The sequence below is a fragment of the Lathamus discolor genome, chromosome 5 (genome assembly GCF_037157495.1).
Source record: "Lathamus discolor isolate bLatDis1 chromosome 5, bLatDis1.hap1, whole genome shotgun sequence".
Classification (NCBI taxonomy): Eukaryota; Metazoa; Chordata; class Aves; order Psittaciformes; family Psittacidae; genus Lathamus; species Lathamus discolor.
Window position 1 is genome coordinate 81803406 of NC_088888.1, and position 13496 is coordinate 81816901.

At 36.7% G+C, this 13496-nt stretch overlaps 1 protein-coding gene across 1 annotated transcript in view; it reads right to left on the reverse strand.

The window, feature by feature from the left end:
* Positions 1-1261: 1261 nt before the first annotated feature.
* Positions 1262-13496, reverse strand: part of ADGRB3 (adhesion G protein-coupled receptor B3) — a 478713-nt gene continuing 466478 nt past the window's right edge. The window contains exons 29-31 of the mRNA XM_065681454.1: positions 11114-11149; positions 3761-3865; positions 1262-1853 (exon numbers count right to left, since the gene is read on the reverse strand). Of these exons, the coding sequence (XP_065537526.1) occupies positions 1665-1853; positions 3761-3865; positions 11114-11149 (330 nt within the window). The 3' untranslated portion in view covers positions 1262-1664. The remainder of the gene's footprint in view (positions 1854-3760; positions 3866-11113; positions 11150-13496) is intronic.

Genomic DNA, 13496 nt, shown 5'->3' on the forward strand with positions numbered 1-13496 from the left:
TTGACAGACTTGATATCAAGTTGTTAGCTAGGTATTTGTATTTCTGTAAAGATTTAGATACTGAAGCATTAAATTAGAGAAATCTGCACTCTGCATGAGATGCTCACTCAAAGCCAGCAAAGTCAGACTACTTTTCGTGGCTTTACCTTATTATGACCTGGAGAAAGAGTTTACAGAGAGAAACACTCTCCTGAAGGTTGGTCTGAAGGTTGATCCTAAGTACTTTCTCTCCACAGATGATATCCTTGTACCAATGTTCTGGGTTAAGTTCTCACTGACAAGTCTCTGTTCTAGTCTTTTTTTGTTCCTAAGCAGATTGGCAATCACGTTTTCTTCCTTTCTAAGAGCTTTCCAGCTAGCAGGCTGCAGCATACTCAATTCTGTATAGCAGAAACCAAAACAGTTTTGAAAACTTTGTGTTAGAAATATGGCATCTGAAGATTTGAGATGACATTTCATCCCTGCCCCCCCTCTCCAGCTCTGGTGTAGATGAGGGAATGTTTTGAAGATCTGCATCTTGTTCTAAGCGTGGAAAGGAGGATTTACTCTTTCTATTCCTAATTGTTTAACAGTATTTTCAACATAAATCATGCTCTGCTCTTGATTTATAATATGCAACACACTTTTTTTTGGTCTAAAATAATTCAGATTTTTTTATCTTTAGAGTCTTTTTTGTTATACAGAAACAAGGCCATGCAGAAGATGTAATGATTCTAAATCAACATTTTCTTTGGGTGCTGTGCTTTAGAACTTATTTTCCATTATTTGTCTTTCTGCAACAAGATAAAAATTCTTTTAGAGCAGAACAGTTGTAACAGTATTCTGACAAGTCCAATTTATATGGTACATTGTCAGAAAAGAATATGTAAGAAAATGAGGAATGGCAACATAAACCTACTCATACACTTTTGAAACTCCTTGCAAGAGCTAGAACAACATATTATTAAAACTCCAAATATGTATTCAATATGTGTGTTTTTAAATAAAACTTCATAAATATGCAAATTTAAGATAAACAAATACAGAATAAAATACATGACGAAACTGATATGTAGACAAAGGTTTATTTACACCATACAACATTTTAAATATTTTATACACAGCTGCAGCAGAGAAAGCTACTCTGAGCTTTCCAGAGAAAACTGCAATAATAAAGATGTGAAATATATTATTCATATAAAAGTGAGATTATTACTTTATTGCATTTAAAGCAATGAAGAATGTAGCTCAACAGACATTCATTTAATGACAAAACCTTTGCTTTTATATTATAAAGTAAAAAGTGTAGTAATGGCCAAACAGACTGTTATAAACTTTAAAAACTGCATAAATATATACATTGTGCTTCATGGTGAAGTTTTTTGAAAACTAAACCAAATGAAGCTGTTACAACATGAATCGTTGCTTGAGGTTTATCTATAAAGATTACCTTACAAATCCATTCCACGGGTACTTACAACACACGATGGTAAGAATTGTACACCTGGTTCTCCACTAGCTGCACTAGTGGGAATATACTGTACGAAAAAACCCACTGACATTTGGCACAGGAAGAGCCTGACGTAAAGTAGTCACAATGTTCAGACAGGAGTGTCAGGCTTCCCAAAGTCTCTTTATTGTCAGTGCAATGAATTATTTTTTTTTTTTTGTTCAGTTTGTTTTTGTTAAACTTCTGTTTGAAAGTCACCTTCTTGCACATCTAAAGGCAAGTTCAGACACTTCTCCCATTCTGCTGGTCTGAGTTCTAAAGCATCTTTTGCCTCTGTGTCTAATACATTTATCGTTGTATAGTGTTGGTAGTCGCCTGTGGTTTTGAAACTCTCCCATGGAGCCTTGCTTGGTGCTGAGTTCTCCTGAAGACCAAAGAAACAAGAATTAAAACCGAGAATGAAGTAAGGTGTTTTTCACTTATACAGCTGATTGTTAACGTGGTCTCATGAGACACAGAAGGCAGAGAGGGGAAATGGATTTGCAGGGAGCCAGGCTGGCAAGTGTTCAGCACCCTTGTGACTGTCTCTGTGAACAATCAACACTCTGGCAGGCTCCTCACCTGAGCTGCCAGCTAAGCCCTTTCTTTCACAAGAGCCAATGTATGTGAGGAATGGCAGAGTGATCCAGTACCAATAGCCATCTCTTTAATAGCAATTGTCTAGAAAAGTAGGAGAAGAGAAGGGAAAGGTAATTGAAAAGAGCTTGCTGCCTGAAATATAGAGTGGTTTGAAACAGAGATTGCCAGCTGGATTTTAAACTGGGTCAGGTCCATGACAGAACCACTGAAACCTAGTCCTTGAGAATGCTGTGAGAGTCACCTTGCTTTACAGGCTGATGAGCTCATGTATATTAGGATTAGCAGGCTGAAAGCTGTTTATTTTCAACTGAATGAATTTTTTTGAATGCTAAGTTTTATAAAGTAAAGGACATCATGGACTAAGACTAATTTAATTAGTCTGCTGTAAAATGTTGGGTGGGACTTAGTTGCCAAAACCTATAATTTTTACTCCATTTTAGATGCCTCTGAATTTTCTGCTGGATCTTGATCTTTCATGAGAGGTGCAGGTCTCCTGTGTCATCACTGCCTGTATCATAATGTAGATTAAGACACTTGAAGCCATCTAAAATAGCCTAAGATGCCTATATTTAGGTACCTGGATCACTCTCTGATTCTTAGAGATAGACCATTCCTCTAGACAGCTTTAATTAGCAGACCTTTCAAGAACAGAGCGCTGATGTGAGACAGAGTAAACACAGCTCTTCCACTGAGATTCCCTTTGAGATTTTGAATTAATTCAAGCTTTACATGGATGGCAAATCTCAAATAGGGAGGCAAATACAGACTTTAGATGTCAGTAGGGGGAGTGAGTGAGAACTGGGTGCAAAATAACACATATCACAGCTAAAGGTTCATCAAAGAATCAGGGCCAAATTTCTGCTGGATTAAGATGATGTAAATGATGTATATCCATTGGCCTCACATCTGCTTAATACCTCTTCTTCATGTCTGAGAGCAGCTCTTCTGAAAAAGTTATAGAATACAATGATTCTAGCTCAGTTCCATTCAATATACAATTTTTCACTTTATAAAATTATATATAAATTTATTACTAATGATAATATTACAGCTAACAAATATGTCACACTAAATCAGCAGTTTTAATTAGGCAGAATCAGCTATTTCCTTGCTCTCGTTATCAGATGTAGTCAGGGTGTTATGCATGTGTGTATGAGTGTGTGTGTATAAATTTGAGTTACGATGATAGCAGAGTCAACTCAGGATGAATTTAACTTTTGCTTTTCCCATGGTAAATATTTATAAACCTATTATGGAACAGATGCAGCTTTGCAGAGACCCTGTGTGCTTTCTGGACCACCTCATGCACAGGTAAATCTAGCTGGACTTGTTTATAGTAGCTAATTTAATATCTGCTTGTCTAGCTAGAGGAAAAGCCCTATTGGCCAAATTACATTAGTGATCTGTTTTCTCTGTACAAAGTCCTGTAGACTTGGTAGGCACATACAGATTTGAAATGTGTTCCCTACAGTTCAATTACTTGTCCTCTATAATGGTGTCAGTTAGTTGTGGTCTAGTTGTAAAACTTAATGAGTGTTGTCATAGGTTAGATTACTGAAAATATCCTTTGTTCTACATTCTGAGGCTATATAAAGGTAGCACAGAGTGAGGTCTTCTTGGGAAATACACTGGATTCAAGGGACTCTTGTCAAGGATACATCATATTTTAAATATCTAAGAAGGAAAACTTACCATACTGCCTGATTTTGGTACATCCCGAAATCTGTCCAGTGTCTGAAATTTCTGATTTAACTCTTGAAACAATTCCATGTGCCTCTTTCTTGTATGCATGACCTTCTGCAAAATGAAACATAATTGCTCATATTTATAATTGAATCTGGGCTTTTTTAAGGGAAGCATTATTTTCCCCAGCATAATAAAGTAAATTGAATTTGGCAGGACCATCTTTTCCCAGTAGACTCAAACAATGGAAGTGAATTGCACCAAGCCTTCTCTCTTCTCTGTTTAATGTTCTTCCCATACACAAGAGGCTGGTTTTACCCCACATTTATTGGGTTGTTGAAACTAAGGCATGCTGGGTTTGTGCTAGCCTAGATGTATTTTGAAAGTGATGGCAGTTTCTCAGATGGATATTTCTCTTGCACATTAGCAGTATTTTCTAGAATTTCTGTTTTCAGCATGGATGCTTATTTTTTAATTTCTATAGGAATACAACAGATGTTAGTAATGGTTCCTATGGGAATAATTTTTATGAGAGCACTGAACTTGGACATCCTGGTCCAAAATGGAAAAGCCCAAAATGTTATGTCTTTTTATGACATCTTCTCTCATTCAGATCATCCTAAAATGCAGTTGGAATGGCAGAGTTTTTCAATTTTACTTGATTTCTTTTTCGCGGTCTGGCCAATTGGAAACCACCTTCCTTCCAGCCCATACACAGGGCACTTTTCCACAGAAACTAATTATATGGCACCCATATGCAAGAGGTGGGGACTCCAGACAGTGCCCACAGTTGGAGGAGCCCTCAGCCATGTACCTGCCTTGGCAGCTACATAGAGAGTGAAGCCAGTTTTCAAGCCTACAACTGACAAGCATGCTATGTAAGTTGTTTCCAAACAAGTTCATGCTCAGCTATGGATTCAGACCAGCCTCTGGAGCGAAGCTGAAGGCTGCTTACTGTTCAAGCAATCTCATGGTTCTGTGGTCTGGGTGGACAGGGGGAACAGGAGGGACTGAGGATGTGTCACCTCAGCCCAACAGCAGACGGACTTAACTTGGTTTTTCTTAAGCTTTTATAATGCTTAAAGTAGAGTTACAGCCAGGGCAGCAGCCAATAATGTTGATAGAAAAGATGCAGGACACCGGTCTCTATGCATGTCCACTAATTGTCAAGCCTGATTTTTCCCTGACATTGTACATGACAAACCCTGCAAACTTAGGAGGTGCTTGAGTGTGACCCTTCCCAGCAAGTAATGCTTCTGCCAAGTCTGGGTTGCTACCTTTTAATATGGAATGGCATAAAATAATGCTTTACCAATACCAGTTTTAAATTTTATCTTTTATTTGCATTCTGTGTTTATAAATCTCATGAAATGTGGCTGCTCTCTTGGCCATGCATTTCTACAGCTGTGCTGTAATAGCCATATAATCCTTAATATAGCTACACCATAACTTCAGAACTTGTTTCACTTCTGAGAACAGGAAATTGGCAACATTATTCACAAAAGAGACATGAGATACAGCAGCAATTAAAGACCTATTAACTTAACAAGAGTTGTGGGGTGAATAACGGAAACAATTTTGCAGGATTTGGTGAGGAACTCTTTGCAAAATGTAATTTAACTAAAGATAGCTGCTCTAAATTTATGAGGGGAGTTTCACTTAAGTGACTTCCTAGGGATTCTTTTAAGCTATTGCTGTTATGGTAGACTTGGATATGTAGCAAATTTCATATACATAGAATTGAAAAAAGAAAGGTTCTGCCTCAGAGATTATTATTGGCTGAAATAAGGAGACATGCTCACGGGGATAAAATAGATTTGGTAGGTTAAAGTACTGGTTCTAAAAGTAGGAAATAGCCTATGACAGTGAAACAAGTGTCTCCAGTTGGAAGCTTTTTAATAGAAGGCTAGGAATATAGAGAATGCTGCTTTCTGATATTTTTCTGAATCGTGTACCCAAGAATTTGTTAAATAGCAAATATGAATAATGCAAATGTCTTACTCAGTTCAATACATTATTCCTGAAGAGAAGCAGGTGGGAGGAGAAATTAAACACTTGCAGTGGGAAGTCTGCTAGAAAAAGGCTTTAAATTTTATTCTTAATAGCAGAATGACTTGTATGCACATGTACCTATGGATCTTTTGGTTTCTTCGTGTTTTCCTGGCTTTCATTCCATAATTCCTACCCACTGACACCCACCTCTCCCCACTGCTTATAAAGAACGATCTGAACTGAAGGTGCAGTAGCTTAAATTTCCTTTAACTCTTCTAGATTCCTTTTAAATTCCTTGTTAGAAAGCACCATGTTATCTCCTTTTTAGAAAACCATAGAATCATAGGATCACAGAATAGTTAGGGTTGGAAAGGACCTTAAGATCATCTGGTTCCAACCCCCCTGTCATGGGCAGGGACATCTCATACTAAACCATGTCACCCAAGGCTCTGTCCAACCTGCCCTTGAACACCGCCGCGGATGGAGCATTCACAACTTCCCTGGGCAACCCATTCCTATTGTGTAACTCCTTCTCCATTATGAGGAAACTCATAAAGCGTTTGTAGGGGTTTAATCTGTTTTCTCTGTTACATGGTTTATGTGGAAAATACAGCTTTACTAATATTAGAAATACATAAGTTTTATCAATACAGAGCTAGAGATCTAGACCAATATATACTAGGATGATTGTTGTAGCATCAGAACCTGAACAGAATGTGAAGATGCTTCTAATGATGTCCTTTGAAAGCACACCTCCTTTAGGTGCACCTGGGGATTTGTCCATTAATGACACATCCCCTGCAGAAGCACCCGAGTCAGCAAAATGAGTTAGAACAGACACACATCTTGTGGTCTTTGCTGCAGGTTTTATAACTCTTGTGCCCCACACCTGTAAGGGCGTCAGACTGAACTGACACCCCCTCCACGTTTCTATACCCACTCACAAGTAACATCAGATATGTGTTTTGAAAGACTAAGCCTTAGTGAGAGCATCCACTTTCAGAAGAGGATTCAGTGTGTGAATGGCTATCATCAAGAAGAGGCCTTAAATATGACTCTGTACCCAGCTCCCTTTTTTTATTTATGACAGGGTTTTAGCTGAGCTCTAGCTCTAGCACAAATACTCTCATGGAGATTTGTGGTCAATCTTATGAATAACAGTAATAATAATTCTTCTTCAATTTGACTTGGAGATTTTATGTATCGTCACAGGTAAAAATGCTCTCAAATATTGTATGAAACAGCTAAGAGAAAAGAACAGATGGGGGAATGCCTTCCCAGCTCTACAATGGAAACCCGCTGTGTTTTCAAGATGTTATAGGTATGATCAGCTGCCAAATTTAGGAACAGGAAAGGATTTTTCCCTGAAGGCATTTTTTTTTCACCTTTATCTTCAAGAGATGTCTTCAGGTTTGGAAGAGAATGATTTTATAACTGTCGTGTGAGTTTGCAATGTTGTTACAATAAACAGCTATTGCAGACAAAATTCTGAAAGAATGCGGATCTGGCCATTAATGACCAATTTAGTATTATTGCTGGTGAGAGGCTACTGCTCTGCGGAAAGAAAATAAGACATTCTGATATTCACACTTGTCCTGTGTATCCTTGCTCTCCCTCATGGGTGGAGCACAAAAAGAGACACAGATTACTTGAATCCTGGGGAGTAGGGCAATAAAGCACTTTTCTGTATTATTTGGTATAGATGTTATTACCATAATAGATCCTATGAATGCCTCATAGAAAGGGGATGGTGGGGGAAATCCAGGATTCAGATCATCTTGTAGAGTTTAATGGTAATTATGATCTTGAATCCTCAAAATACATGCCAATATTACAGTTCAGCTCTCCTGTGTGTTTTTTAAGTGTCACTACACACCTATTATAAAGCCCTCCTGGGATTTTCCACACCATCTGTATTTCTTTTCAACATAATTAGAATGAATTTTATTTGATTTGACTGCTAAGTATTAGTGCTAAGACTTCATGAAAGAGCTACCTCTCCAGCTTTAGGAAAAAACACACCATAATGGCTGGGGTTGGAGGGCACTTCTCTGGGGTTACAGCAGGCAGAAGAATCAAGTATCCAAAAAACCCAGACTGCCCCATTCTGGTCAAGTTTTGGGTATCAGACTGCATGTATAAGTCTAAACTAACCCTTGATAATAGCAACAAAATAGCTGTAAAGGAGTTGCATGTTGACTGTTCACTTTAGCAAACTTTGAAGTTCAACTATATTAGTGTTTTGCAAAATCTAATAGTGTATTACGTAGCAGAAATACCGTGTGCCTACAGACTAAACCCAGTATGGCACAGTCTGTCTTTTTTTTTTTTCCCTCACATAAAGAGATAATTTAACTATTTAAAAAGAGAAAACAAGATACAGGCCCAGTTTTTGATAGCTTCCTCTTTAACCAGCTTCAGATCTATGAGAAGGGCTGGCCAGTTTGGATATCATCTTTTTCTCTCTCTATTTACTTTGACTGGAGACATAAGTTTTCTATAACACTACTCAGCACAGTTACACGACTTCTATTATTTATAGTTCATTGCAAAGGGCCTTAGAACTGCATCTGTATTTCTACATATATTGGAGATAACAGAGAGTATTTTATGGTCTTGAGTACAGTTGTAGTCTGCCTGTGTTCACACTATATAGCACCTGGCTTTGAGTTTCATCTGTGGCCCTCAGAAAAAAATGGCTTTTTTTGATTTCTTAGTTTTTACCTTGGATTGTCTATATTGAGTGTTGTACTACAGCCCACTAACACTTTATTTTTTCTTTTTTTATTTTTTTTTATTTTATTTTAACTTTGAAACTGTGACTCTACAGTAGTAAGTCAAACATGTTCAAGACTATTCTCTGGCTCCATCTAGCATGGAATGTTCTCTGTGAATGCCACTAAATTCTCTTAGTCGCTAAAATAAGAAGCTTACAAGCAAATTGCCTAGTTTGAACAGTACGTAGGTTGCACTGGTTCCCTAAGGACATTACAGGAACTGTTTGGAGAGACAAGGGTGGTCCAGAATAAAGATAGTGAAGATCATTCTAAAATTTCATCCATATAAAATCTGGCATTTTGGCAGCCAGGAATATTTCTCAAAATGTCTATTTTAGTCAGATTGGTGTAGCCTGAGGTTTTGTCTTGTATGGATGTAGAAAAACGTGTGAGAAGTTGAGGCTGTAGAGGCTGCTGAGTGTTAAAAGGAAAAAGGATGAAGGGAGCCAAGCTTGACACTGTCTTTTCTATACTTTATACTTAGCATTCATTATCTTCAGAACCACATCTACAGCATATGTTGTCCTCAGAACTGTGGAAGGATGTTATCTCAGAGAGTGCCACCTGGCACTGATCAGAGACACAGCAGAGAAAGTGTTAAACATTTAAGTAGTATGGCAAATCACTCTAGCTCAACCTCACCTCCAGGTTCCATTTTACTTTGCAGTCAAGCTGCTTTGAGGTATCGGTATAGCAGCATTTTGGCCACACAACACTGTCTCAATTCCCTTCCTCAGGATGCGGCTATTTGAACATTTTGTAGCTTTTTTATTTTGCTTTACCTCAGAGAGACAGCCATGCTATGTGTAAGAACACAGGAAAGCCCACAGGCTTAATCAGAGGACCCATAAAACACGGAGGTCAGATAGGTTTAGTCCAAGTCAGTACTTCTAAAACACAGCAGCAACTGGCACTATGTCATTGCCACTCTCAGTTCCACAGCAGTCACTCCCAATGGCCCCATCCTTCCTTTTTTACAAACAAATGCATTTTCCTGCATTATAATCATATTTCTGAAAATATTAGGCTATGAAGCAACAACAGTGCAAGCAAGGCAAGAAAGAGCAGAATGTGCGCTGCTTTGTTAGTGTTTACTTCATGTTGGATTATGCTCTCCTGAGTGAGAACATTCTCATGGTCAGTGGCATGATATTCCTACCTTTCAATAAAGAACAGTAAAATCCAGAATTCTTTATATCACTATAATTATAAAACTTTTGTTCACATTGCTTAGTTTGATTTTAGAATTGCTTTCATCTCAGATTTTTGCTTTTGATTCATGTTTTTCTTCTTAATTTCTATGCATTTATTCTAAAGCATATTTAGAGTAATCTTTGAATTTTATTTTCCTTAAACTTTCTGTGTATTATTTGAGATGTTGCATGTTGGCTTAAAGTAGCTATAGCCTCACAGGGAAAACTACATAAGAGTTTCAGGTGTGATGTTAAACTAGCAAGAAGCCACAATCAGACATGGATGGTCAGCATTTCAGCATTGGTCAGCAAAAGCAGATCACCAAAGCAAACCCTCCTCTCATTGCAAGGCTTCTATTACTACTGCTATGACTGCATTTTGGTAGTTCTGCCTCTTTTTCTTATATGGACTAGAATGTAAAATCTGAAATTACATTTGCTGTGCTTACAGCCCAAATAATAATAATAAAATGTGCCTTTGTTTGTACATGCAAACAGACAGGATAATTTTTAAAGTTATGGTTGATATCCACTGACCATTGGATATTAAAGTTTAACCTGAGATCTGTAGTTTCCATGCAACTATGATCAGCTTCTCTGGAGTCACCCATAATTTATATCAAACTATTAATACATATGAACAGACAACCTGTGCAAAACCCCCAAATAATTAACATCCCCTTGAAAACTAATTCCTGTATTCTTCTGGTAGAGAGTAGAGAGGAAAAACCTCAAATAAACAAAACTCTAAGAGACTTAATCGTACTTACTGAGATAGAACAAAATGGTCATTAACTAACACAATTAAACTTTCTCACTCAGCAGGAATTGTCTGGAATTGTGGATGTCCGACGTAAGAATCTTACTTGAGCTTGATTTTTTTATATAGCATGTGATCCATAAACTTAAATGACAGCAGCACTTCATAGTTCAAAATTTGACACGTTCATAATCACTATTTGTATTTGGATCTCATATGCCAGTAAATAAGTATTGCAGAGAGATAGAACAAATTATTGAGAATCTCTTGAACAAAGCCACCTTCTGCAACATGGCCTGTCCTACAGAAGTGTCACACTTCAATTGATTGATAGCCAGCAAAAAACAAACCAAAACAAAACCAAAACCAACAACAAAACAACAACAAAAAAAAAAACCTAGATGAAAATGAAGAGGCAGAAAATTTCAGAACTGAAACCATGATGGTTAATATTGCAATATGACAGTTTGATCTCAGAATATTTTACAAACAAGTTGCACCAAAGTAGTTTTAATGAATTGTTCATCATTTTCTGTACAGTACCAATTGAACAACCCTATGACATCTACTACGCTGAAGACTTCATGTTTACTTTTAGGGAAATACCTTTAATAGTCAGGAATAATTCAGTAAAACTTACTTCAAAGTCAAGGTCCGAATAACGTGATTTTCTTCTCTATTAAGCAATAAAAAAGAAAGAAAAAAGAGGTTGTATTAACAAGGGGACTATTTACCAAATTATATTAATGAGTCTAAATAACATTCTCGTTTTCGTTTCAGATATGTTAGATATTTTCATAAGAGGCTGTAGATTTTATCTTGATAATTTAAGATTAATGCATGACTTTGCATAGAGTTTATTAGACCACTATCATATTCTTTTTTCTGAAATAAACCAGACTGCATTTCACTGGGATGAATAATATGCATGTTATTTGCATGCAATTGAACCTGTTGGTGTATAAAATATCTCTCTATGCTTTCTTTGGTATTTGCAAATTAACATCTTATCTATATTTTTTACACAGCTATCTATACATATCTATGATGTAGATTTTTATAGATACACAGAAATTGATTCTTTCCTACATCAGGCTTACATTGGTACAACTCCATTGATTTTAATGGAATAAATGAAAGCAAAATCAAGCCAAAGCCATCTACACTTTCTATAGCTTCAGCTTGTTTGTTTGCAATGACAATCTGGATGGAGAAAGCAATGATATTTTTACAGTTATGACAAATCTGATTCAAAGCATCTGATATAAAGCAAGAATGATTTACTAGTGAAGTAATCACTTCTATAAAATGCAACAGAATATGATTGCTTAGACATATCATAAATAATTTAGCACATTTTTTGTACAGATTCTAAAAACCCCCAATTATAAAGTCAAATTATATCAGAAAGAAGCAGAAATATTATAAAGAACAGATAAAAATATATTTGTTCTCCTAAGGTTGGAAACTGAACAGCTTGCAATAGACTAAAAAGATGTAGAAAGAAGCAGCTAAGTTGGAAGAGCTGAGAGGAGTGCAGAGACCATGCAAATGGAAAGAAAAGATACATTCCACTTCAGGAAGGATTGTTAAAGGAAAGGAAAAGTACCCTAAAAAAAGAAAAAAGCTTGATTCTACAGTCTAAGCCTAATTTTTGTGGTAGGATAGGATGACTTTAAGCCATGGTGAAGGAACCTTTTCAAAAAATTGCTCCTAATTTCTGCAGTGACGTACAAGTCAAACCCGTTAAGTCATGATGAATAATGTTACTGACTGCATTAGACTGATTTTGTTTGGCTTAACAAACATAGATCCTTTAGTAAGCTGTATTTTTTTCCTTGCAATTCAAAGAATAATTTTACAAGTCTTTCAGTTGCAGAAAATGGATGGTCTCTGAGCCGTTGATAATACCACTTTGTCACAGGTTGTCTGGTTTTGTACTAAAATTTTGATGCTCCAATCCACAATAATATGAAGAATAATATTGTAGCACTGTTGACAAACTCTGATGCCTAAAGAGCTGGGAGGCAGTATAAAAGAACAGCCTATAATACAATTAACACTACCACCAACAACAAGCTTTGGAGAAGTTATATTTAATCAGCAAGGCTTGATTTAACCTAGCACACTTTAAAGAGATTATTTTAGAAAAATTAATTTGCAAAAATAATGAAAACACAGAAATGAAAAAGGTCTTGGTGGTAAGAAAAATACGAGGGCCAGAGTCTCAAAAGCCCAGATTCTCAAAGCAGCTATGATCTTACTTCTCATTCATAGTAAGAAGAGCCACAGTACAAGTATACCTTTGACATCTGCCTTCATCATCCATCTGTAAATCAATACCTGAAGAAATGTATGTATTTCTAATGATGAAGGATCTATTCTTAAGATGCAATTAGAGCACATCTACCACTGTAAAGGCTCAGTAGTTACAAAAGAAATGCACAGCAGATGAAGTTTACAGGAGCAGCTTTGAAAAATGCTTGTAAAATCTATTTTTGAGCTACAGTTCAGTAATAAACCTGATATAATTGAACTGTCTGACTGAGAATCCTAAGTGAAAACATGGAAGATTTAAGAGAAATGTGTAGTTTGCTAGATACTGTGATTTATAAACCTGGAACTTTTGTATTTTGCCTTAGATCTCCTTGACCATAGTGAAAATATTCCTGGCACAGTTGAATTATTAGGTTCTGCACCAGACATCTCTAACACTGTAAAAAGACATATTTAACAGTCTACAACATATTTAACTGTGCTATTGTCAGAAAGAGGCAACTATTGCAATTATGCTGTTAGATCACACCAGTTATGACTGAGCAGGTCATACCACAGGTTTATCTCAGTGGGGATTTTTCTAGGGCTCAACAAGAATCTATCACGTTTATTTTAAATTTATATAGTGAAGGACATCTGTTCTGTGCTTGTGCTTCACTTTTTTTCCATGGCTGCATACAGTGAATTGGAGTACAAGTGCTGTCAGAGCCTATTCTCCTAAGACATGGAAAGTATGTAACTGCCAC